This window comes from Indicator indicator, chromosome 9 (assembly GCF_027791375.1).
Source record: "Indicator indicator isolate 239-I01 chromosome 9, UM_Iind_1.1, whole genome shotgun sequence".
NCBI lineage: Eukaryota > Metazoa > Chordata > Aves > Piciformes > Indicatoridae > Indicator > Indicator indicator.
This window is the reverse complement of record NC_072018.1, coordinates 3,989,387-4,016,663: the sequence shown is the minus strand read 5'-3', so window position 1 is coordinate 4,016,663 and position 27,277 is coordinate 3,989,387. Positions and strand designations below refer to the sequence as shown.

Sequence of the window (27,277 nt, the reverse complement as noted above, 5' to 3'; positions counted from 1 at the left end):
GTGAAAACTCCAGTTCACTCCAGTTCTTTCTGTAGTGTGGCTCAAGTTATGTTGTCCTTATGGCAAATTTTACTATCTCCTCTTTTCATAGCTCTGAACAAAGGCAGTGGCTTGTTGCTGTTGCATTCACATGGAGGTGCCTGGAGAGGATTTAGTGTGCTGGGCAACCAGTGTAGAAGTGCTATGTTGGAGGAGTCTATTGATTCCTTAGTCTTGTGGTGGACAAAAGGAGAAAAACAAACTGTGTAAGCCAAGTCTTTCAGCTATGAGAGCTGAAACTTGCTCCCTATTTAACAGCCAAGGAGATAAATTCTAATCCTGTGGTTATCATTCTCACTTGAAAGTCTGTGACACCTGTGATATTTTGATTGTTCCAGGTGGTGGTTACTTAAGTGTTCACAAAAAAGCGTCTCTGCAGTCAGGGAAAGAACAGGGCTTTGAGTTCGCCACTGTTCAGAAAATCACCATGGATTTTTGGAATGGCAGCTGGAGTCTTTGTTCACATCTTCTGCCTTTTAAGAATTAATCCTCTCAAGTGGTGGTGGAGCACATCTGGGTATCAAATGCCTTTGGTGACGAAAAAAGTGGAGAAAAATTCTTGGGTTTTTTTCTGCCTTCCCACTCCAGGACTTTTCACCCTGAAACACATGACAGTACGGTGTATGTAATATTTCCTTACAGTTTATTTTATGCAAACAATAGATTGAGGTTTGTAGAAGGTGGGCATTTACACTAATTCAGAAATCTTGGGAACGCCCTTTCTACCTGGGAGCTGTGACCACAGGGTTTCATTACCAATTACAAGAGGAGGCACAGCCACTTCCATGGGACATTGTTACTGCTTGGGAGATGTGTGTAGGTAGGTTCATCCCTGTGCCCATTTGCACACACAGAATTAATTACTCTGGTTTGCTATGGAAACCTTCTTCTCTACCCTACAGAAAGGGCTGAGCATTTCTAGAAATTGAGAAAAGATGGAAGGAAAGTGTAAAGAACTCTATAATTAAACTGTTCCTGAAATTTTGGCATGATTCTTAAGCTCCAATTTGAAACTGGGTGCTGGGTGAGATGCTGCTTGGTTCTTAGAGACTTCCTGATCGTTGTTTCTTTACCCAAGAGCATGTTCCAGCATGTTCTCAAATGTGGATCCTTATAAAGAAGTGTGATGCCTTGCTGTCCTCATGAGCCAGTGCTTTTCATTCCTTCCTTTTCACTGGGGATGTGTATTCTTGCTGTGCTACAGAAATGAAGTGAGCATCACCTGTTCATGTAAGATAAGGGCAAGTGATAAATTTCAGGCAAAGTTAAGGATTAAAACATAAGAAGAGCATGCTTTTGTATGCTGAAATGTTAGGCTAGAATCTGGGATACTGTTCCAGTTTACTCACTAAAAATGTAAATTAGTATCTTAGTTCTGGTCAACAAACACAATCCAGTAATATCACAGCCATTGTAACTTACTGTGTGGCCAAAATGATTTGGCATTAGGAGATGATTAAAAGGAAGATTAAATGCTGTAGAACATGACTCATTATGGTCATGCAATACCAGTGAGACAATGAAGAAGAAAAGAAACAAAGTGAGTCAGGTGTGCTACGTAATTCAGATCCTTTGATAGTATAATAATTATGGTATTTTGACATTGTGCTTTGCAAATAACTGAATCAGGTGGCTGTCCCTGTAAAAAAAAAATTCTTTCACAGGTAGCAAAACTGAAGAGCTGATCTAATCAAGTTCATTTTCCTGCTTTTTGTGCATCTAGCAGCTGAATAGGGAGCGTAGACTAAGCAGACTCGATTCCCAGTTCCCAGCTCATCCTGACTGCACTCAAGATACTCTGATAACAGAGAGGCAAATGCCAGGTTATGTGTCCTGTAGTATGTTTGCTGATGTACATGGGCAGCAGTTTGCTTAGCTGAGATGAGACAGGCAGATTTTCAGATCAAAATTCAAATGAGAGATGTTGTAGACATCTGCTTCATAATACTAAGTTAATCTGGTGCCTAAAGGCTTTGTCCTCGCTGTATTGGTTAGTCTGATTAAAATATAATTTCCACCTACCAGCCTCGCTTCTGTGAACTTTGTATCATTTTGATTGTACCATAATTAGACAGAGGTCTGAGGTTTATGTCTGTAAATTCAGCATTGCTGCTGGAGTATGCTGCATCTCCACAGGAGGGCTCTGCTGGCATAGCTGTACTGACACACACTGTGGGATGCTCCTGGGATTTTCACCTACTCTGTTTCTTTTCCATTTCCCTGGTAGGAAACCTGGGTATTGCCCTGTGGGCAGTGTAGCAGAGCATTGGAAAGGTGGCTGTTGAGGAACTCCAGACTAGAAAGACAGAAATGCTCCTTTTGTGCCAGGCTTTCATCTTGTTCCCCTAAGCAGGAAGAGATTTGAGTGCTGCTGTTAGAAACAAGTACCTTGGGAAAAAAGGCTTTAATTTTAGTTTTGTGAGCATGTCTTGCAATGGGTACTTTTTAATAAATGATAAGAGATTGCTGCTTATTTCTTTCTAATGAGTTGAACTGGGAGGAAGAAAATATATTTCATGGCAGTGGTGCATCTGTTTGAGAGCTTCTAGAGCTATAATAAAACTGAAGTTCTTTAGCTATATGGAAGTGCCACAAAGAGAGGAGGTAGAAATGTAAGGGCAGAACTTCAAAAGATGAAAGCATACTAAGCTTGCAAAGGAAAAAGGAAAAAAAAAGGTTTTTTTGTATGTTTGTTTTATAGGGGCTGGAGGTTGCTTGAAGGGTTTGTTGGTGGTTTGTGTTTTTTGTTTTCATTTTGTTTGTTTTGTTGTTTTTTTAATATTAAATTCAGCTGCCAAGGCCCAAGTGGCAAGAATTGGAGCATTCTCCAGTGCATGCTGTGGAATCAAAATGCTTGGAAACCATTAGTACTGTTCTTTATGTTGCTGAGACCTTGTCCTACCCACCAGTGGTGATCATGGCACTGGTGGAGAGAAAAGTGGGAGACATTTGCTGTATTATGAAACCTAAGAACGCTGTCTACCTGCCATGGGTTAAGTTGAATATTTGCTGCTGTTACTCAAAAACCATCCTGCCTCATGCCTGCTTCAAAATGAAAATACTGTCTGGAACGAAGTGTTACAGGGCTTGAAGTTCAGATGGTAACATGAAAAGCTTCCTGTTCTAGATGCTGCTTTTGAGTTCTGGGGTTTGGGTGTTTTCTGCTGGAATGGCAGTGAGATGGGTGGGAGTTGGGTAGCTCATGGGGTTTCTGCTTTATGCTGTTTGGCTTTTTTTTTTCCCTGCATTTCACTGTGCTTTTTCTGCAAATAGGCTAAGCTAAGGTAATTGTGCATTGTGTTCTCGTTTTTATTAAACTCTTATCTCAGTCTCTTTGTCTCAACCCAGAGTTGGTGTGTGTTACTTTTCCCTCACTTCTGTGGTGGGGAGAAACAGGCAGGCTAACCCATTCACAGTGCTTTAACCCTTTACACTGCCCTCCTAAAATGCTGAAGCTTCTTTTCTCCCAAGGGCCACTGAAGTGGTGGTGACATCAAGACATGGTTGCAACTACTGTGGCAAGCAGGAAACCCCTTCTGCAAAACCTCTGAGGATTTATATTTACATAGCCTTGGTGTGAGCTTATAACATGAGGCAGCAGAAAGGAGGTCAGAGGAGAGTAACACTGATAAAGTTGTGGTTATGCAAACCCTGCTGCTGACTGTCTTGCTCCTAATTTGGCTAAAACAAAATTGAGAGGACATTTTCAATTTATTCTTTTTTTTCCCAAGTGATTTGGCTGGAATAGAAACATGCCCAAACTTGATTTTCACCCCTTGCAGGATTACAGCATTCAGCATCAACTGTCTGAATCATGAATGGGAAGGAAACAGAAATTGCTTGGAGGAAAGTAGTCCTTGTGTTTAAATTAAAGAACCTGTAACAGGTGAAAACACAAACGGGTTCCAGGGCAAAGAATTCCAACATGGAGTAATTCTTCTTTTTCTTTATTATGTGGGGCTGGAGAAGTACCAAACAAATACCACAGGTATTGTTTGTGGAAAAAAACCTAAGTTTAACTGTCTTAGACTTGGCTCTTCTGCATAATACCTGACTGTCATGTTAAGTGCAGCAAACGAAGCTGGGGATTATATTTTTGCTACATCTGAGTCATACTAACAGTTTTTTGGAAAGTGTGCAGTCTCTGGATTAGAAACAGGTTTTCCTTACCATTTTCAAAGTTGTTGTCACACCACAAGGCTGTTGCCATCAGGCTGAGTTTTGTGAAGCCTTTCACTGTGTACATCTTAAAAGAAGTGAAGCTGTGTTTTGAATCATTGTTATGACTCGAGTTCAAATGTAAGTGCATCATCACTAGGTGAAATTACATTGATTTAATCCTGAAATTGCTGAAAAACACGTGTTCAGTAAAACCCTTAATGTGTAGATTTGGAGACTTTAACATATACTGAGTAAATCTAGTGTAATACATGTTGCACATTGGTAAGAACTGTTCTGGACTCGTCTGTGACTCTTTGCAGAGAATGAGGTTCTCAGTAGCCTGCAGCTTCTCAGTAGACTGCAGCCCAGTGCCCAAGAAGTTGTCTGATTCTCCAATAGTTATGTATTTTGTAGTAAATGAAACATTGTATTAGCTACATATTGTTTTCTGTCTTTATTTTTATCCTTTTGGAATCCTTTTCTTGAAAGCAGTTAACAAAACTTGACATAAATAATTTCTCTTTGATGTAGACAACATTGCTAAGTCGTCTGGAACGAATATTTGAAGTCTGTTTTCCTTCCATTCCTGTTTTTGAAATTGAAGAAGAAATAAGTTCCCTGATTGACTTGTTGGAAGCAGGTGAAAAGCAGATGACAACTGAGGAGACCTTAGCAAATACTGGGTAAGAAGCAATAATGTGTCTTGTAAAGGAACTTGAAACATCTATGAGTAATTCAAAATGAGTTGTTTGCTTCAAGTGTTGTGAAAAACTCAAGTCAGAATTAGGTATCTAGCAGAATGCTTGTTTTCACTGACTACACATGCCAGGAGCATTGCACTTAGCATATCAATTTAGTCAGCAGCATATCATCTTCTTTTAAGTGATGTCTCTGAGTTAATCAGAAAATTAATTGTTAGTTACGCATGATACGAATTGCTATGTTTGTTCCTGTGATGAAGTCTGGGTCTTGTCCTGCCTGCTGTGGACATCATTTTCCAGTCTGAACTATTAACTGTTCTGAGAATGCTGTGCAGCTTTAGTTCCCCTGGGTACTGTGCTTGGGCATAAGTTTAATGGGGATGTATAAGAAGTCACTTGCATTAAAAACTAACATAACTATTCAAGGCTGCTAAGCTGTTATTCCTGTTGATAACTTGATTTATGATGGGTTGTATAGGGAACTGATGGACGTGTGGACAGAACTGCAGGATATCCATGATGCATATGGGCTGAGATACCAGTGGGGTGGCTCCCACAGCAACAAGAAGCTTTTGTGCTCCTTGGGAATCGACACAAGAAATATTGTGAGTCTCTCAGTAAAACTTGCTTTCTAAATAATGGAGCTGCTTTAAATGGAGAATCAAATGGAAGTCTTTTTTATATGAATGCTTGTCTTGTCATTGCATAGCTGCACTGAACAGGGCTGTTCATGACAGACCATCTGACAGCTTAACTTTTTATCAATATTAAAAGTTACATTGGGTTTTAATCAAAATATTTGAAATACTGTGTTTTATTTAACATAGTATTCTCTGATGTCAATTTTATACGAGTTATGCAACACTGAAAACATACTGCCATTGCTGACACAGAAACCCTGAAGTAAATTGTTGTTCTTGTTTTATCAGCTCTTTACAGGCAACAAGAAACAGCCTGTTATAGTACCCATGTATGCAGCAGGACTGGTAAGCTTTTTCTTTTAGTGTTTTTTTTTTTTTTTTGTTACAATTCCAACAACGTAATGTCATGAAATATATTTAAAGGACATTAAGCACCACGTATGTTGAAAGATACTTTTCTACGTACGGTTATGGCTCAGGCATCAGTAGAAATGATGGAAAAGAATCATCAGACAGATCATTTTCATTATGTGCACAAGCAGGTACTTTCTTTTAAATGAAAGCAGTATTGATTTCCTCATTTCATAAAGCAAGCTATTTATCAGATAAGGTGGGCTAGCTAGGGTAAGCTCAGTTGGAGGCATTTTCTGAAACCAAAACTGACTGAAGTAATGCATTGGTGTGTATGCAGCAATCAGAAGTTCTTCTTGTTGTGTGCTAACTATTCAATATATAGATGTAAAAACGTCAGCTAAAACTTGACATGAGAAACTAGCTGTCAGAAGTGACAAGGAAAACATCATTTTGCATCAGCACTTGTGGGAAGTCCTGGCTCTATGACAAGAGGGTTCAAAGGAAGGTTACGAGCTGCTAGATAGTTGTCCATGAAACGTGCGTAGGAAGTTTTCTCAGCTCGATGGAGCATTTCTTCTTTATGCAACTGTTTCTCTGACACTGTTTGTTAATTACTTTGTTGCTTGTCAATGTCCCTAGGTCAAAACAGGTGCATGGTAACGCTTTGCACCCTTATTGGCATCTAAATAAAGGCCCTACACGTGTATACTAGACCATTTAAGTGTGCAAAAAGAATTGCATAGCCGATATTGTGTTCCTGCAACGAGGAATAAATGAAAATTTTGCTAGATAAAAGTAGCAAAAAAAACATATAAAAAAATTGGTGAAATGCATTCAGAATATAAGGTGATGGTAGGAGTGAAGTGGCTTGTTGCTTTCTATTACCGTACTGCTGCAAGTGTATCTCCACTGCCCAAAAGAACTGATTTAACTGGTGGTTAAGTTCTAAGTCCCCCTAAGATAGTGATGACACTTTTATGGGGCAGCTGACCTTGGTGGCCAGCTTCCTGGAATGATTGTGGTGGTTTTATTTTAGGGTTTTTTCACATCCTTCACTTTCTGAGGTACTTTGCATGTCTCAGTGGAAACTTAGGTCCTCAGGAACACCAGATATTTCAGACCTTTTACATAGTACTGTCCAGCTTTGAATCATTTATAATAAAAAATGTGGGTTTAATGATTAATGCTATTTTATGGATTTATTTCCATGTCAGTAATTACTGTTCTTGGTATTGCTCTGCAAACTGGTAACTTGTTTCTTTGGAGTTAGTTCATTGTTGAAATGGAGTGAAGGCACTTGTGTTTTTCTGATGGGCCATTTGGCATTTCTGGAGTAGTCTACACACAACTGGGAGGAGATGTCACCTTATCAACTGTTTCCTCCAGTCTAAATTACATTGTTGAAAGTAAGCTTCAACTAAGCGCTTGGCTTTCTGTCACTGGCTCTAAAATGTTGCTTGGGTGTAAGGAGCAAGGGTGTTTCTCTCTCCTGTCCCATCTCTTTCTGTCCTTCTCCGTTAGTATGTCCCGGAGATACATGGTTACCCCCAAGGCCCTAGTTTGAGCGTAGTGCTACATAGTAGTGCATGTCCTAATTTTTTTGCATCTGCAGCTTTTAGAATGTATATAACTGCATGTTTCTGATTTTTCTTTTTCTTCTGTCTTTTCTTCTTTAGGGTATGTTAGAGCCTACCAAGGAACCTTTGAAACCAGTATCTGCAGCAGAAAAAATAGCTTCAATAGGACAGACACCTCCTGTATCACCAGAGATGAACACATGTACATCTGATCAGTTCCAGGTAAAAACAGAGAAGTGGGAGGACAGGAAAAGAATGAGGGAAATGATGGGATGCTTTGCTTCTGCCTTCATATTTAAAATATCTAGATGCTGTATTCAAAAACACCTGTATGTAAAATGCAGGTGTTCATTCTGTCGGATTGAAGTCCTGCTCTTGGTTCTGCTTTTCATGTGTGACTGGAAGAGAGTCCCTATGATAAGACTGATAGTAGTTGGTGGCCAGCATTTGAGAGTCCTGATGATACCTAGTTGTTATGCAGCAGTTTGCTTTGAAAGGCACTGGATGGTTACTCCCAGAAATTTTACATGTAGCTTTAGACTTCTCCCTCCTCTGGCTAAGGTTCTTTGTCTTTGCTTTTTCTGGAGATTACTGTAGTAGATCATTGTGGTGGGTTCTGCCTGTTGGTTAGCAGTTGTTCTTCTGAATTGCCATATTTATTTGTATATTGTTCCATCTTTTTCCCTTTCCTCTCTTTTTCAGAGTAAGATGAAATGCAGCCCAGCTGCCTGAAAAGAGTTTCTGGGTGCAGTCATCACTGGCATAAGGCCCTGACTTTTTGGTTGTACACGTTCTGTTGGCCCTTTGTGTCAGGTTTTATTGAACAATTATCTGTTGAACAGAAAGTTGATTTGCTGACTTTTCTGTCTTTCAAGTCTTACACAAAATGAGTTCAGAGGAGTTAAGGAGTGAGCTTTTGAATTTCACTAATTCTCTTTTGTTGTTGTTTTGATGTTATGTTAGAAAACCACTGAAACACCATGGATGTGGCAATGCGTGTGGTTGTCCACAAGCTACAGGGATGTGCAGAAACTTTTCATTTTGAGTGTCACTAGGTTTCATTTTCAGTGTTACTATGGTACACAGCACATATTCAGAGTTGGCTGTGTTTCTTCTTAGTGCAGGTCTTGTTTCATCTGCCTAAGATCTTCAGTTGCTTGCTACCATTTGGCTTCTAACAGATGGCATTCAAAATTGAACTATTCCTGTGCTACACCTGAACTTAACACTAGCTACTTCTCAGTATAGTGACTTCCTTGTACTCTTTGGGTAAGCAGTTCCTTTCTTGGAGGAAAAGGAGGCTGAGTGGAGACCTTCTTGCTCTCTATATCTCCCTGAAAGGGGGTCAGAGACAGGTGGGGGGGCTCAGTTTCTTCTGCCTAGTAACAAGTGATAGAATGAGAGGAAATGGTTCAAGCTGCCCCAGGAGAGGTTTAGGTTGGAGATTAGAAGAAAACTCTTGACCAAAAGGATTCTCAAAGACTGGAACAGGCTTTCCCTGCATGTGTTTTAAAGAGGCAGAGATGTGGTGCTGAGGAACACTGGTGCTCGTTTAGCCCCAGGCGTGGCAGAGTTGAATACTGGTTGAACTTGATGATCTTGAAGGTCTTTTCCAATGGAAATGATTCTGTTGTTCTTCACCATTAGAGATCTGCAAGATGGCAATGTGTTTGTACCACAGAAGGTGGGTTTTTTTCATTGTAGAACAGCAGTATGTCAGTGGGCTCAGAACTGAGAGATTTTTAAGGAGTAAGAGTCGTGTTTGGTAATGCTGCTTCTCATGAGCACCAGAGTAGAATTGGGCAGCTGAACTGGGTATTAGAAGAGGTAACCATACTGATTGTTGCAACCAGTCTGAGCTGAAGAAATACCTTCTGAACTAAGAAAATGGGTTTCTGCAGCACTCAAAGTTCCCTTTTTTACAGATGAGAAAACATAAATTAAACCATTCACTAAATAGAGCTGCAAGAGCCTGAAATAGCAGCATCTCTGACATGTGCCATTTCCTCAGTTGCTTAACAGTCACAGTGCTGAAAATAATCAGAGGCTCTTTTTGGTGTTTTGTGTTTTGTTGTTTGTTTTTTTTCCCTCCAATTGTGAATGTATACTTTTGGCTACTCCTGCAGCAGAATTTCCCATTACTTATTACAGTTCGATAAGGTCCCATAGCTTGTTCTCAGTTGAGTCATTTAGGCCCATGAATACAGAGGAGAAGCTCTTATGCCACCTGTCTGCACTGCTGACCTTAGGTTATTTTTTTTTTTTTTTGCCAGGCAAATAAATATTAAAATAAGGTTTTGGGAAGACATGAGAAAGAACTCTAACCACTGAGAAAGCTAAGAGGCCACAGTTAAATGACATTCAGAAAGTTGCAGGGCATGGTACAATCTGTTCTCCACCTCAGAGACCTTGTTTGTTTCTTGGCCTCATCTTCTGTTAATGTTTGGTTACTTCTGTTTGTTGTTGGGGAGAAAAAAAAATGCAACTGCACTTCACTTGTGCAGACTGCCTGTTAGGAATGTTCCAGATTGTAATGGTATTAAAATGATGTGGCCAGATTTTGGTAAACATTTCATCAGGAGTTGTGTTAGAAACATTGGTCAATATGCCATGGAAATGCAGGCAATTTTAGTGGAGCCTGAAACTACTTCTTCTCAGTGCAGGTAGTTTAGACACAACATTTTGGGTATCTTTAAGCTTATCCAGTTAATTATTTAGCTAAAAACTTTTTAAAATTCCTCCATTGTCAAATAGGGTCAGTAGGATCATGGGTTGTTCTGACATTCAGAAGGTTTAGACTGTTGGCTTTCCTATTGAAAGGGGAAGGCTCTGGTTGACAGATGCCTGTGTTTTGCTTAAGGAAAGGAGTTCTCCTTTGTTCAAAGCCCAGCATTTATGGACCAGAATACAGATCCATATCTGTTCGTGTACACATGACTTCCTGCTGAGGGACTAAAACTTGGGAAGAAAGCCTGTGGTGATGCAAAAGTAGGAGTGGAAAGAACATTTGTAGAAACACAGAAAAGCCTCCTAAGTTTTTGGGTTGTAGGTGAACAGAGGGAAGCATGCAGAGATTTAAAATTGAGAGCGTTAAAAAGTGAAAGAATGAGGGCGAAAAAGCAGCAAATAAACTGCAATAATTTTTCCTAGTTTATATAACAACTCTGTGTGTTTTGGCCTCATTCCCTGCAGAGGATCTTGCTGGGTTGGTTAGGCTGTGGAGGTAACAGTAGGCAAGTTTTCATCTGAGCCATCTAAGTGGTAAGGACAAGGTTTTGAAAATGGTTTATCCTCTGAAGCAAGTTGAGTGACTTCTCTATCACATTAGTTGTTGTATCATGATGACTTTTGGAGATTTGTTTTATATTTGCAACTAGTGTCTAAATCCTTCTTTGATCTGTTGTTTATACTGACAACTGGGAGGAGGTTATTTCTCTTTTCCTCTGTGCTCATAAAGGTAAGGCAATAAACAGAATATGAAATAATCCCCTGACTATTGTTGCCTTTAAGGCTGGTGCCTCAAAGTCTTTGCAAGCCTGAGGTGAAAGTGTTTATCAAGGCACATCAGATGTAAGTGAGAATGGCTGGTCAAAGAGGCAGGTACCCTTACCCATGGCCAAAACACACTTGACTGCTTGTTAGAAAGGTTGCTGTCTGAACTTAGTGTTGCTGGCTTTCTCTTGATTTGATAGTGCTCTTTAAGGTGCTTTAAAGTTTATTTACCTGCTTCTCTGACTTTCTAAAAAAAAAAAAAAAAATCTACGTATTTCTGCACTTCTACTGCTTCCAAGCGTCCTCTTCTCTCTGACTGGGAGTATGTGTATTCAGTAGATTCTGGTGGTAGCTTCGTCCCACCTACCACAGAGATTTCTTGCCTAGTTTTGCTTAGTAGTTTTTCTATGGGAATAGAAATCTACAGTTACCCAGACTGCTGCAGAAGAAAAGGATCAGTAATTCTTTTTCTGTGGATGCCCTTTACAGCGCATCTGCATGCCTGTGAGCCACCGAATTAGGGATAAGGTTAAAACAGAAATAGGTGTCTTACACTTGTGGGCTATTACAAACTGAACCTTAATTAAACCCCGTGGGGTGACAGTCTTTAAAAACACTTTTAATTACATAAGGGATCATCAGGACTTCTAACAATGACAGGTGCAAATTATCATATTATTGGCCATCAGCCAAAGGTTCTATCATGGAACTGCTCTCCAGTTACACATATGAGGAGGATCCAAGACTGCATGTAGATTTGTTGACAGCGTAAGAAAGAAAGATTTTCAGGTAAGAGATGTTATAGAACTTGCTATTGCTATAGATGTGACACAGTTGCTTAAAGATGTCTGAGAAAAATAATTTTCAGAACTGTTGTACCCTTGCCAGTGAATGCACACAATGGAGTGTGTGAATTACTTCCTTGTATACCTTTTCTGAAATGTTTATGATGGTCATTTATGGGATTTATCTAAATACTAATACTATATTTGTATTACAAGACCTTCAGTTTTAAGACACCAAAATACTTCCTTTTTTTTTTCTTCTCTGTTTAATTGTCCCTGGGTAATTACTGGAATGGAGAAAAACATTTGCATTTTACTCTTTTTGCATTCTAGAAGCTCTTACATAATACCTGTCTAAAATTACTGTGTGAAAACATCTCTCCCTTTTATCCAAGTGAAATGTGATGCAGTAAAACCAGCAAGCATTTTACTTTTCCTATTTCTCACTTCCCTAACATTCAGAGTAGTACACTGACAGCTGGCTATGCTTTTTTTCATTTGTGTCCTGTAATCTAAGATGGAGGGAAGAGTAAGTGTACTTTGCCCCAGCTCTCAATCTTCTGCTAGATTGGGCACCTTCCCTTAAAGCACGTTATTAAAATTACAGTCCTAAAATACAGTGGTCTGGGAACCTTACAATCTTTGAGAGACAAAACATGGTATTGCCATCTGCAGGGCAGCTTCCTGAGAGTTCAGATGTCTCAGTATAGTCAGTCTTCTTTTCTTTAATGGGCTTTTGCCTCTACTCTCTCACTTTGTCTAGACCAGAGCTTGCCAGCATCCTTTATAGCTGGGGTTTGCTTACCTGGCCATCCTCTGCTTTTACAGTTGTTGAAGTCAGTGAAATGGTCTCATCCCTCAGGCCAAACTAATATACTTAGTAAACTTTTACTGAAGTGGAGTCAGATTTTATTCCCCCTCCCCTTGCCCCATTTCAGGAAGAATTCATCACATCCTTTGTCATCTTCTTGGCAAATCTGAGAATCAAATCATCATTAAAGGAAAAAGCTTAGCCAGCCATTAGTACCACATTTTCCATGCAGTTCTGTCACACTCATGAGTCCTGACTCAGTCCTTTGACTCAAAATGTAGTGGGTGTTTTCTCCAGTGAGAGTTGGAAGGAAGTCACTTTGTTTCTACTTGAGTACATTTTCCTCAGGGCAAGAAAGCTACTCAATTGTCATACTTAGTCCTTTTAATATTAGATGTGACAAACTTTAAGCAAGCAACTGGTGACCGTGATCATTGCTTCATCAGGTGTAGCTTCCACACTGCTAGCATTTGTGTTTCCATGCAAATAATTTCAATGGCAGTAATTTCATGACCAAAGGAAAAAGGGTAGCATCAGCATCTTAATCTCTGTGAATACTGTTCTAGATGTGTTCGGTGGTGGAAATAATTCCAAGCTGTTAGGTAAGAAAGATTTTTCTAGGCAGGCATTTACTGTAAGTAAATACAGAAACCTCCATCTCCGTTTTTTCTTCCTGTTACCTAGTGAAAGCCTCTTAAAGTTAGCTTGATTGTTCAAGCTAGCTGAGGTTGCTGCTGTCTTGATTCATGAATGTGCATGTTTTTTCAGTGTTGCATAGTTGAAAGTTTTGAAAGTGGGGGGGGAATGTAAAGCCTGACTTCCTACATAAAGCAGAGGGAAAGTTAAGTGTCAGCCACTGGAAGCTTGACAGCTAATGATGCTTTTTGAATGATGCTGCAGAGAACTTCCGTAAGTGTGGTTGTTCTGTTAGAAGCTGAGGGGACCTCCTTTCCCCAGTATTTCTTGACAGTTGACTTCACTGGGGAAAGAGCAGAAATGTAATGCACAGAAGTAGAAATATGAGCTTACTTCAGACATTTCCAATACTGTCTTATCAGTCTGTGCCCTGAGAGCACAGGAGAACACAGCTTGCAAGCTACACAATCAACAAAAGCGTGGTCCTTGCTGCTTGCTTGATTTACCACTTGTGTGCAAAAGACTAAAGATGAAGAGGCAACAGTGGGCTCCTCTTGTTCAGGCACTGTTACTAAGGATTTGTTAAGTATTGGAGTGAGTTAATCATTAAAGGATAACAGTCATGGGCTGGTTGATGGTAACTACCTGGTGCATGTGTGTTTCGTTTGTTTTTTTTCCTCAGAGCGAAGCATAGATGTACAGAGAGCTCTCAATAATAACTTGGTTCTAAATTTGCCCTATAATTGTGTGTACATAACATTTTATGCCAAATACCTTGTCTTCCTTCAAAGTAATAGTAGTTTAACTTTCACCTCAACTTTTAAGGTGTTTATCAATTTATGTTTTAGTTAATTTGCAAATCCTGTTTGAGTTAGAAGTTACCTAATCTGTACTGCTCAGAACTGAATGAGACTTCCTGAGGTAGAACAAATCTATTTGGAATCTTTAGTGCATATTATGAAAATACACCTCCCAAACGTTTGAGCTTGCTCATTTAGTTAATCTTTTTAGTATTTAGATGCTAAAGAATCTGTTGTTTGAACTGCTTTGCATTGTTGTAACCTGAACTGACTATGAAATCTGATTTCTGACTTTTCAACTCTAGGAATCTCTACCACCTGTCCAGTTTGACTGGAGTAGCAGTGGCCTTACTAACCCTTTAGATGGTACGTCTCTCCGTAGAGCCTCTAGCACCAGAGCTAGAGATAAGAAAGCTACAAAATTCAGACAAACTTCTATCTGCTGATTATTTTTTTAAGAACACACGCATACACACAAACACACACACACACACATATATATATATAAAATAAATATTTATTTCTTACTCCTAACTTTGGAAATTCAGGCTTTCTTTCTGATTAACTGTGCTGCCCCTCCATGAAGTATTATAGTCAGAAAAAATCCAAAATTAAGTATTATTTCAGATTTCTGCCATATGCTAGTGACACACTGGCAATATTAACACTTAATTATGTATAACTGCAGATTATAAACAATCTGAACAAATGAGCATTTTAGGTTGATGAGTTTTACTTCTTAAAAGTATTTTTGACCACTGAACTACCTGTTTAGACATCCTTTGAATGACAAACTTGTGCATAGTGGCTACTTCAAAGCACAATATTTTACCCACAAACTGTTTGCAAAAGATAGTCTTCTTGAGCTGGAAGTTTGCAGATTTACAGATAATTTTGTATTTTAAAAAAAATGACTTCATCTGGTTATCACTTTTTTTGCTTTCAGTCAAGAGGTAATTATACTTACTATATTAAAATAAAGAGATAGCTACAAGCTTATTTGTATCTCTACATGTATATAGTTATCACATAACAGACCTTTCACATATGTCTATTTTAATAGCAAAGTGACTTGTGCCACTGCCTCCAGTCTCAGAAACGTTAAGTGCATAAGAATGGAAATAAAACAAGTTTTGGAAGCTCGTTTGACTGACAGCTGTAAAGAAACAGATACCTTTATGAGGAGCCTGCTAACTGCAGTTAATACATGAGACATAAGTTGTTCAAAAGCAGGCTAGAATAAACTGCATCTCTTACCACACTGGTGTTGCCTCACGGTGTTGTTGAGGAACATGTGGGCTGTAAGAGTCTGGCTAGTAATATCATGGTGCTGAAGGAAAGCCTGGATGGACCCTTTTGCTGTTGTCTGGTGTCTTATTACTTCAGTCAATCATCATGCTTTCTTTTTAACAAACAACAACTTTAAAATGTATCTTGGTTTGATTTCTGGTTTAGTACTAAAGGGGAACAGTATAATTTAATCAGTGAGGAACCACACATAAGAGTGGTGTTTGTTACTCTGTATTGACACTGCTTTAAGGTAATGATAATTAATGGCTTAAAGCTACTAAATGAAACTCTAAAGGTTTGGGAGATTTTTGTTGTTGTTCTTTGCTATTTGGGGATCTGTTCAGTCTTCCTTTCAATTTCAGTGAGGGGAGACAAAGCTCACAATACTCTATCAATTGACTTATATATTGTTTCCCTTTAAGTGATCACACCTTTCTCTCTGGGTCATGTCGGTTCTCTTTCATTTTTAGCCTGAAATAAATATTCCTATTTTAAAGTTACTAGTGTTGATTTCCTTGCTGCATTGTACATGAGGAAATGTGCACTGAATTAAGTTGTTGAAGTTTTTAGAAGATCCAAACTAATACTGTAAGCATTGTTTTCATGTCAATTTTTAAATTGCCTTCTGAGTACTAATTATAACTTGCATGTTCAAGTGTGTGTCTTACCCCTTTTTACACATAAACCCCTCCCTTGGCTTACCTTCTATATGGCTGCCTACCAACACGGTCACTGAATTTCAAGCTAGTGGAGGTTCCACTCTTCTGAACCTTGATTTCTTTGGGCCCGTGGATGACAGTAGCTCTAGCAGCACCACCACAATCCCAGGTCAGCAGAGTGTTAAAACCACAACTGTAATATTATTACGACTTACTAAAAGCATGAGCACATCACTTGACTTTCCTATAAACAAGGAGAACTTTTACCTTGCCTTTCTTTCTAAAATGTCTTTCTACTGCGTTTTTTTCTTTGATCTGATTTCTGTTTTCTGATGTTTTGTATCGAGTGCCAAGTATTTAAAAGGTACTGTCAGCTCTGTGTTTGTCACCTGCTTAAGGAACGAATGGCTCTTATGCTCTTGCAAATAAGTTGTTAAAACACTTGTTTCAGATGAGAAATGTGAAAGTTAACCTTTCTAACTCCTGAAGAAACACTCAAAAATGCTGTACATGTGGCCAGTCCCCAAAAATGAGGTTTATTCTCTCTCTGAATGAGTGCCTCCAAATTATAGGAGTTTTCTGTTATGTGAAGTCCTTTGTGAAAATACAAGTTACAGGGCTTAACAGACCACAACCACTCTGGGGGTTGTCCCTGCTAGGAGGCTGTAAGTTTGGTTTTTGTGTGAACTACTGATATTAATGATAAGTTGGAACAAGTGTTTTAACAGCGTTCATAATAGAAAACAAGGATAGCTGCATGTTTGTGGGTTGTTAGAAGTTCATGAATGTTAGCGATAAAACCAAAGCACTTTATCTGCAACTTATTCCCTTAAACAGGAGATAAAAACACCCCCCCCCTCCACTGAATAATAAGTAATTGAATTCATTGATCTCAGGGTTTCGACATGCTCTGAGCATTTTGCATGAGCTCGTGAAAACCTATCGTTTCCGCGGGAATTTATGGGAACGTTTTGGAGATTTATCCCAGTGTAGTTTGAGTAGCTAAGGCAAATACTTTGTCAGTACAGTCCCTGAAGCCATGACAATCACTTTCTTCATAGGAGGGAATATTTTTCCTCTTCGTGATTTTCATTTTAAAAATCACTATTGAATAGATTTTGGGGTTTCCCACGTTTTAAAGAAGCATTTGTAATTATTATTTTTTGGCTTTTAAAAGCCTGGGGTTTTTTTTCCCCCTTGATGTTGTTTTTGTTTGGGTTTTGTTTGTTTGGGGTTTTATTTGGTTGTTTTTTTGTTGGGTGGGGTTGGTTGGGTTTTTTGGGGGGTTTTTTTGCTTGTTTAGGGTTTTGAGGTTTTGTTCTTTTTCAGTTTTGAAATCTGATCATTGAAGGCAGCACATCCCAAATGTCTTTTCTATTTTTTCCCTTTTTTTAATTCTACCCTTGAGAAATGTCATTATCAGCTGAATTATGGCAGAAGGGTTAGTAGGCAAATTTAAGATGCTCGAGTCTCACAGATTCTGTAGTAAATGTGTGCAAGTCCATTGACAGAAGCTGTCAGTACCCAGTACATGTAATGCTCATGCAGTTGGGTATGTTCTTGTGTCCTGATGGTGCACACACTCAAACTGATTTAAAGAGGGATGCTCTATTAGCCTTTTATTGCCTTTTGTTGTTGTTTCATCAAGTTACAGGTATCATCACCTTCCTTGGTATGCCCTATAGTGCCTATTTTTTTTGTTTTTGTTTGTTTGTTTTGGCTTTTCTTTCCTCCTGACTTGTTTCTGGGAAAGTCATTTGTTTCTTGGCTTGCAGCTGGTGTGTTTGTGTGTGTGTTTAGGAGCTTTGTGTGGGGTTTGTTTGGCTAACTTTCCTTCAATATCTCATTAAGGTTTTGCGGTGCTTTCCTGAAATATTCTGTAATTTGAATAAAACAGAAAATATGCAACTCTTAAAAACAAATAATTGAAAGGCAAATTGTTAGATCTTTTGGCTTAAAGAAGAAACTTTTATCAATAGTTGAAGTTTGTTCTTTCTCTGAAGACCTTAGTTTTACTTACTATAAATCTGTGCTGTATTCTTCTTAATTTAATTTCATCAGTAGCCAAAATAATGTGTTTTCATTCTACATCATCAACAGGGTGTTACTCATTTTTAGCATGTTACCACAGATTACTGTATCGTTTTATTTTTCATGTTAATAGTTTAACATAAATGTAGCTGAGTAAGAGGTGCCTAAAGAACAGTAAATTTGAGCTGTGACATCACACAACAATGAAAATGAATTTGGGACCATAAATGTGAATATCTGAATGATGTAACTTACAAGGTTGCATTTAACATTTGTTACAGAGTTGCATGTCAGAGGACTCCTGGTTTCAATTAGTTTTACCATTTGTACCTTAATGGGATTTCGCAGGCTTCTGCAAGTCAAAGTGTATTTCTTCAAGTCTTCCTTTCCCTGACTGAAAGTGGATATTTTATGTAATAGTTGGGTTCTTCCTATTTCCAAGTTCTGTAAACATCTGACAGTACTTAAAAGTCTTGGTATACTGGTCTCAGGACAGCATACATTTTGATGTTTTGCGTGAAACCAGATGAAATTCACTCTGAAAATCCAGACTTAAAAAAAAAAAAGTATGTTGAAAAAAACAGATGATTAATTTCAAGGCAACTCATTAAATGGAGCAAATCTTCTCCCTCCCTCCCCTTGCAGCTTAACCAGATTATTTTCTTAATTTTACTTTTTGATCAGCTTAGTTTCCTGACAATGAAAGAGTGCTTAACTTCTACACAAATGACACTGAAGATACTGCTTTGGGCAGAGGTCATGCAAAGCAGACATGAGGGTTATTAACCTTGTCTGTTTGCACACATACTATTGTAGTTACCTGGTAGAAAAGACAGAACAATAGCAGAGCCATTTTTTGTTGGTTGGTTGGTTGGTTTGGGGTTGGGTTTTTTGGTAATCTTTCAGTATTTCAGGAGTACTTCTGAAAGTATTTTGATCCAGGCAAGTAATCTGGGTTAAATCATCAGCCCATCAGTTTCTAGGTGCTCTTTTTATATCGTAGAACTGTCAGGGTTGGAAGGGAAGGATCATCTAGTTCCAACCCCTCTGCCATGGGCAGGGACACCTCACACTAGATCAGGTTGCTCAAGGCCACATCCAGCCTGGCCTTAAAAACTTCTAGGGATGGGGCTTCTACCACCTCCCTGGGCAACCTCTTCCAGCATCTAACCACCCTCATGGTGAAGAACTTCTTCCTAACATCTAAGCTAAATCTCCCCTCTTCTAGCTTGGATCCACCACCCCTAGTCCTGTCACTACCTGACATCCTAAAATATCCCTCACCAGCTTGTTGAATAGCTACATGGGACTCCCCTGTCCAGATATTTGCAATATTTGTTCTGCAGTGATGTAAATCCTATTCTGTCCAAACTAGCTGACACTAGTGTCACCATTGTTTAGAATGCAGGTATCCTCAAAATACAGTGTTTCTGTGCAAAATGTTGACACTGGTTTTGAAAGTCATTTATCATTGTGGACTGTGCATAGGCACGCTTCATTTAAACCTAGGAAGCATAAAATACTTGTAACTGTAACTAGAAGAATTTCTGCAATTTAAAATGTTTCTGAGCAACAGAATGTGTTGTAGCAGTCTTTCCTCTTGATTTGTTTTGATAATTCTAAATCCTAGTAACTTTGAAGGAAAACTTAGTTAATATCTGGAAATTCTAGAGCCACTTCTTGCTGAGGTGTGATGCTTGATGTTAAACAGGTAGAATTTGGGGTGCAGGCTTCCACCATCTGCATTGTTTCAGAATGACCTCTGCTGATCCACTTGCAACATATGTGATGTCAAAATTCAGCCTTTTAGTTAAGATCTTTGCAACTAGGAAACCAAGGGTGAAACATCTAGATACTTCATGTTCTATAAATACTTCAGAAAGATGGAAAAGGATCATCGGATAGGACAAGGAACAATGGCTTCAAACTGAAAAAGAGCAGATTTAGATTGGATGTTAGGAACAAGCTCTTTACCATGAGGCTAGTGGAACACTGGAACAGGTAGCCCAGGGAGGTGGTTGGGGCCCCATCCCTGGAGATACTAAAAGTGAGGCTCAGCAGGGCTCTGGGCAGCCTGATCTAGTTGGAAGATGCCCCTGCTGACTGCAGAGGGGGTTGGACTAGATGACCTTCAGAGGTCCCTTCCAACCCAGACCATCCTATGATTGGCTAGAAATTTTGGTAGCATTATTAGACATTAGCATGGAACTTTTTAAATGCCATTCCACTTGTATGTTTCACAAAAGCTGCTTTTCCTCACTTAATTTTTTTTACCATAACCTTTTATCAAAATCAAGGTACTAAATGCACTCTAATGCATGTCAGTGTACTCTCTTGTTGAGGAGTTCATCTGCTAGCGTGCAGCAGTGTTAACAAACAGTTGAGTTACAGTGATGGAAACAATCCACTGTATGTAACACAGCTGAAATTTTTACAGGTGCTTCACTCTAAAAGGTACATTCTTGTTTGCTGTTAGACTGAGACCTTGTATGCCAGACTTCACACTGTGTGTGCATTTTGGAGCACAACTGTAAAAGCTATGGAAAAAGGGTAGGGAGAGAGGATGGTGTTTCAGAAACAGACATCTTCTGCCACGTTCTTCTCATGTATCTTGAAACAATAAATGATTCAGATGTTTACAGAACACCGTGTCTAGCAAGTTGGTCTGTGGCTAATTATGGCTGTACTTGCCTGCAACCATCACTGATTATCATTTTATACTATAAGGTGTGGATCCTGAGTTGTATGAATTGACAACCTCAAAACTGGAAACTTCCAATGCCAGCAGCAAAGTGACTGATGCATTTGCAAGGCTGATGTCCACAGTGGAGAAGGCAAGCACGTCAACAAGGTAAATACTCTTCTGTTCTTCTTAAGAGTGGCATGTGATGAGGCGTGAAGGTGTGTGCTGGTTTAGGTCAGAGGTTCTTGAATGATCAAAAGGCTTAAACTGAATAATGACATTTTAATATGAAATTCATAGTGCTGTAGTTCATCTTTCAAATTGGCATAGAACTCTAAAATAACATTGGAAACAGTTCATGAACTGAAAGAAAAGATCACCACAGCGTAAGTTGAAGAGCTGGGTGTAACAACTTTCTAAAGAACAGGGCTGCTTCCTAAGAGTGGAAGAGTAAACTGAACCACATAGTTCAAGGACCCAGGTCTGTGACAGAGCACTCTTAGTCCTCTGTTTAATTTATAGATACCACAGTTCCACATAGTTCCACAAGTAAAGTGATAAAACTAATGACATATTTCTTCCTTATATATTTATCACACCTGTCAAAACTTCAGTGACCAAACATCAGGTTGGTTTTGCTGTTGCAAGCTAAGGAGCAAGCATTGTAGTTGGTTTACTGCTGCAGGGATCTCATGGGAAGTTCTGTCCTTTTTTCATAGGTAAAGCCTATATTAAGGTGCTGCGATGCAGCTGTTGTTCCCCTCAGGATTACAATGTTAAGGCTTTAAGAGTCAAATGTCATATCGTAGAATGGCTTGATTTGGAAGGGACCTTAAAGATCATCTAGTCCCAACCTCCCTGCCATGGGACACCTCCAACTAGACCAGGTTGCTCAAAGACTCATCCAGCCTGGTCTTTAAACACTTTCAAGGGATGAGATGTCTACAACTTCTCTGGGCAACCCGTTCCAGTGTCTCACCATACTCACAGTAAAGAACTTCTTCCTAATGTGCAATCTAAATCTTCCCTGCACTAGTTTAAAACCATTGCCCTTTTGCCTGTCGCCACAGGCCCTTACAAAAAGTCACTCCCCAGCTTTCTTGTTAGGTCCCCTTCAGGTACTGGGAGGCTGCTCTAAGGACTCCCCAGAGCCTTCTCTTCTCCAGGCTGAACAGCCCAAACTCTCACAGCCTGTCTCCATAGGGTAGATGCTCCAGCCCTCTGATCATCTTTGTGACCCATCTATTGACCAGCAGATCCATGTCCTTCTTGTGCTGGGGGCTCCAGAGCCAAACACAGTACATCAGGGAGAGTCTCAGCAGAGCTGAAGGGGAGGTTCACCTCCCTTAACCTGCTGGCCACACTTCTTTTGATGGAGCCCAGGATACCATTGGCTTTTCAGACTGCCACTGCACATTGCTGGCTCCTGTCAAGCTCCTCATCAATCACTACTCCCAGGTTCTTCAAAGCTGCTCTCAATCCACTCAACACCCAGCCTGGATTTGTGCTTGGGATTGCCCCAACCCAGGTGCAGGACCTTGCTCTTTGCCTTGTATAAATCCATGAGGTTGGCATGGGCTCACCTCTCCAGCCTGTCAAGGTCCCTCTGGATGTCATGTCAACTGCACCACACAGCTTGGTGTATTTAGCAAACTTGCTGAGGGTGCCCTCAATCCCACTGCCCATGTTTGTGACAAATATGCTAAACAGCACTGGTCCCAGTACCAATCCCTCAGGGATGCCACTTGTCACTGGTCTCCATGAGCCTTTGATTGCCATCTAGCCAATTCCTTATCCACCAAGTGGTCCATCCATCAAATCCACGTCCTTCCAACACAGAGAGCAGGATGTTGTGTGGGACAGTGTCACACGCTGGCCATGGCTTTGGTTGGTGGTTGGACTTGACGATCTTGGAGGTGTTTTCCATCTGCAACAATTCTGTGATTCTATGGTAAGGTCATGCCTATTACACAGCCTCACTCCTGAGTGAACTGTAGGATTTGTTCAGTACTGGATGCTTATGCATGGCGGGTAGAGGGGAGGCACAGCTGAGGAGTTGTAGCAAACATACTGCTTTGTAATGGTGGAAGACAGCTAGCTTTCTCAAAATGACTAAGCCCATCATTTGCAAGAGCTCTTTTAAACCACATTCTTTCATTGAGAGGACTAGCATGCAGGCTTTCCTGCAGTGAAGATGTTACAAGTGAACATTGAATAAAATAAAAAATATCAACAAGCCCTGAAATTTCAAGGGAGAACCAGTAGAGGGAACTCCACACTTCAAGGCTGATTTTTCTCTCTGGCCTATTTTGCTATTCATGGAGTGCCTATACTCTTTCTGAAGATACACAAACGGGGCGTTTGACTTTCTCTAACTACATTTGAAGTATTTTTGCAATATAGTCCAAGTGTAATTTAAAAGTAACCACCAATTCACAGCATTGGATACGAAAACCTCAAATGTATCTTTATGAATTATTTCATCTCCACTTACAGATTTGTGCCTGCTAGGTTGTTTTAAGATGTCTTGGCTTGTTTTTTCTTTCCAGAGGAACAGACCAGTCTGCTTTGCTTACATGAATCTTGACCTTCATTTTATTGTATCGGGTTTTGATGAGAGAATTGCAGAATGTTAGGGGTTGGAAGGGACCTCAAAAGATCATCTAATCCAATTCCTCTGCCAGAGCAGGATTACCTAGAGCATGGAAACACATCCATTTAACTTTTTTTTCCAGTGCTGTCACAGTGCACTTGAAAGCTCTTACTTGCACTGTTAAAGCTCCTTATCCAGATGTCAAAAAGTCCCCTATTCTGGAGAGCATTGCTCACTGATAAGAAATAGATCAGCTTGAGGGTAGGAAGGTTCTGCACAGGGAGCTGGACAGACCGGATCAAGGGCCGAGGCTTATTGTATACCAAGTGCTGGGTGCTGAACTCAGGTCACAACCTCTGCTCCAGCCCTGGGAAGCTGCTCTGCAGAGAAAGACCTGGGGGTGTTGATTGACAGCTGGCTGAAGATGAGGCAGTGTGTGCCCAGCTGATCGAGAAGGCAAACATCCTGGCCTGCATTTGGGACAGTGTGGCCAGCAGGGCCAGGGAAGTGATTGTGCCCATGAACTCAGCACTGGTGAGGGCCCACCTTAAGTCCTGGGTTCAGTTTCAGGGCCCTCACTCCAAGAAAGACATTGAGGTGCTGGAGCATGTCCAGAGAAGGGCAAGGAAGATGGTGAAGGGTCTGGAGAACAGGGCTGGTGAGGAGTTGGATGAGGGAACTGGGTTGCTTGGACTGGTGAAAAAGAGGCTGATGGGAGGCCTTCTCACTCTCTACAGCTTTCTGAGAGGAGGTTGCAGCCAGGTGGGCACCAGTCTCTTCTGCCTAGTAGCAAGTGATACAGGATGAGAGGGAACGGCCTCAAGTTACACCGCGGGAGGTTTAGGTTGTGTATTAGAAAAGCTCTTCCCTTGAATGGATTCTCACAGACTCAAACAGGCTTCCCCAGGGAAGTGGTTGAATCCCCATCCCTGGAGCTGTTCAAAAGAGGCAGAGATGAGGTGCTGAGGGACGTGGTTTAGCCCCAGCCTTGGCAGAGTTAGATACTGGTTGGACTTAGTCATCTTAAAGGTCCTTTATGACCAAAATGATTCTATGATTCTCTCTGTGAGGCTCTAGAGAGAGGCTGAGGACCTCAGACGTGGTGGTTAATTTCAGACCCAGAAGGATTAGGTGTTCTAAAGCAGCTCTTTTCAGTGTTCAGTACATTTTATGTGTTTTTGTCAACCCTGAATTTCAGACATTTCAGGTGTGTTTTCCTTTTTTTGATTTCATGCCATCCAAAAGAGAAGCAGTCTGTTTTTACTCTAGAAACTTCCAGAGAAATAAGGTCTTATTTCAGCTGTATGCCTGATGCGCTGCAGTATGTTAACTTTTTATTTTAAAAATTGGTTTTCTTATGAAAGAATTAATAAAAAAAAGTCAAAATGAACTGAAGACTTCCAAATAGGAGTGCCTGGGTAGAGCCAGCTCAACAAGGATGACATTTGTGGCCCAACCTGGAAACAAGCACTGTATCTATTCATGATAACTGATGGGGGAAGATGCAGTCCATGGCTTAATGTCACGTTGATGAAGCTTCAGTTGTGTTAAGTCTGTCCCATCTCTCTAACTTGTACTGAATGCAGAATCTTTAGCGTGCAGTTTAGAGTGAAAATTCTGTTGCTGAAGCCATGTGAAGAGTCTTTTTTTGCCTGAAATATCCCCATCTTTTGCTTGCAAGCCCATATCTTGAAGCTGGAGAGTCAGTTTCTCAGAAGGAAGGTTTTGGGAGGGGAGGGGAAATTTATCCCTCAGCTTGAGACTGAAACCTTGATGGCTGCAGTCAGTGGTGAAAGTCAGGGATCCAGTACAGCATTTCACAGACTTTGCAGCCCTGCTCAGTTCCATAGAATTGGCAGCAATCAAAATTTCATCTGCTGTCTTTTTGAAGGCAGACAGAGCACTGATACCTCTCCAATAAATGGCTGAAACCCTCACTGAAGCTCTAAATACTGCTTGGGGATAGTGTTGGATGGAGCAGGCTAATTCATTAATTAGAGAGTGATTTTTAAAGTGCATTTCTCTAATCAACTCGTTGATCTTAGAGCCTGGCCTTGCTGGTGCTATCCACAAAATCCTTTGCAAATGTGGGAGATGACTGAAGTCCTGTAAGACTTGAATGCTGCAGGAAGGGGTTGGAATGCCAAGCAGAACTTTAAGGTGTGACACCTTGACAAAACATTCCCTATTTCATGCTGATTTTCTTCCAACAACTTTTCCTGCCCATCAGTCTGGCTGATTTGCAGCTTAGCACCTTTTGAAAGAGAACTCCGTGCCAACAGGTAGAGGGAGTGGCACAATTGCTTGGGTGAGGGCATCCCTTCTGTACTTTGTTTTGGGAGGAAAGCTGGTATAAGAGAAGAGATGGATAGGGGCAAAGTGTTCTGTAGAACAAGTGTTCTGTACAACCTGAATTAGGCAGAGACCTTGTTTTGAGCCAGTGCTGGGTCTTTTTGTCGTTTAGTAATCAAAAGTTGTGGTTGCAAAGCAGACATAGTGAAGGTGTCTGCTCACTGGGTGTCCATTCTGCAAGCTATGGTATCTAGAAATTAAGAGTGCATGAGCAAGAGAAACTCTGTAACTACCCCCACAGACCAGCGTTTAGCAAAAGAAGCTCTTGAAAATGGGAACATCTTCAGCAGAAGTTAAATTAATGCACCTGACAGGGTTATTTCTCTTGCCTATGTCAAAAGACACTGCAGACAGGCAGTCTGGGAAATTTTCAGGGTAAGAGGAGCCTGAACTGATGTTACGTTGTCTTTCAGAGAAGTGAGTACATTTTCCAGGATTGCTTTAGAGATATTTGCTTCCAAATGTGCTGGCTATTACTGAGAGAGGACACTTGCAGTGTCTGGAACTTGCCTCTCTCCATTAAGGAATGAAGGCTTTAGGTTGTCTTGTTCCTCTGTGTACTGAGATGACTTTAAAAATGTTTTGAGCCTCATTACCAAGTGATTGTACCTATAGCTGCATCTATGTAATGTTTGTTGGATTAGCGTCCTTCTTTGTGGATACTTCCTACAGAGTAAATTAAGTGGGGATACCATTAGTTTATCTTTGGCCAAATCCCCATCTCTGGAGGTGTTGAAAAGAGGCAGAGATGTGGTGCTGTGGGACATGGTTTAGCATCAGCCTTGGTAGAGTTAGATACTGGTTGGACTCAATGATTTAAATGTCTTTTCCAACCAGAATGATTCTACAATTGTATTGCAAAGGGCAGTAACTTCAGCCAGGAGGGGAGCATTCAGTAACTGGGTGAGAGTCACATCTGACTGTGCTCACTGGTGTGCGTGTCCCACAGTGAAGCTGCAGAGCCCAGCTAGCACAGCAAGAGCAGTGATAAAGAGCTGTAATAGAGGTCCTGTATATGACCATCAAATCAAACACAGTGCTGTCTCTGGGGCCTTGCAGTGCCATTTATGAACATGCCACAGCTGAGCAGAGGAGGAAGAGGCATATAAATAGCAAGGAGTGTGTGAGCTCCATCTCAGTGCCTGATTAACAATTACAGGAACTCCTTTAATGCAGGTCTCTGAGTCAGCCCCCTTCCTTTGGCTTCCTCTGTCAAACGCTCCTTTGTTAGCTCTAAGTCCTTGGTCACCAGGAGTTTTGTACTTTAAAGAGGCTTGTGGTAAGTGATTACTAATAGTGACACCAGATACTGATAACACAGTGGTGGGTGACAACCACATTTCAACAGCTTGAAGATAGCCCTTCAAGTGCAAGCAGAGCTGAGTAAAGTTGTTAGAGGCAGCACACATTGGCTCTCTGCTGCTTCCTTCAGTAAATCCAGCACACAGCTTTGTTTATCCTCCAGAATTTGGTAATCTGCCTAGGCAGTGGCTCATGAAATTCCACTGCAGCAGAGAGAGGAAAATACTACTCTCCTAGTGACGGAAAGTCAGATTTAGTATCTAGGCTGCCTCATCTAGAGATCTTTTATCAAGTGGAGATTTTAAGTAGCAAACAAAAGTGATAGGTCAGTGTCAACACAATGATCAGCGATGTCAAGGATGAGTTTGAC

At 40.4% G+C, this 27,277-nt stretch overlaps 1 protein-coding gene across 8 annotated transcripts in view; it reads left to right on the top strand.

Moving 5' to 3' along the window:
* The window catches only part of AFTPH (aftiphilin), a 37,551-nt gene that overhangs the window by 8,176 nt on the left and 2,098 nt on the right, over positions 1–27,277 (top strand). For 2 of the 8 annotated variants that reach the window (XM_054383896.1, XM_054383889.1), the window contains exons 2-8: positions 4,732–4,883; positions 5,380–5,506; positions 5,831–5,887; positions 7,573–7,695; positions 14,303–14,363; positions 16,032–16,115; positions 20,705–20,828. In XM_054383896.1, coding sequence (XP_054239871.1) covers positions 4,732–4,883; positions 5,380–5,506; positions 5,831–5,887; positions 7,573–7,695; positions 14,303–14,363; positions 16,032–16,115; positions 20,705–20,828 — 728 coding nt within the window. The remainder of the gene's footprint in view (positions 1–4,731; positions 4,884–5,379; positions 5,507–5,830; positions 5,888–7,572; positions 7,696–14,302; positions 14,364–16,031; positions 16,116–20,704; positions 20,829–27,277) is intronic. The other 6 variants (XM_054383890.1, XM_054383891.1, XM_054383892.1 and 3 more) reach the window with 5 other exon arrangements.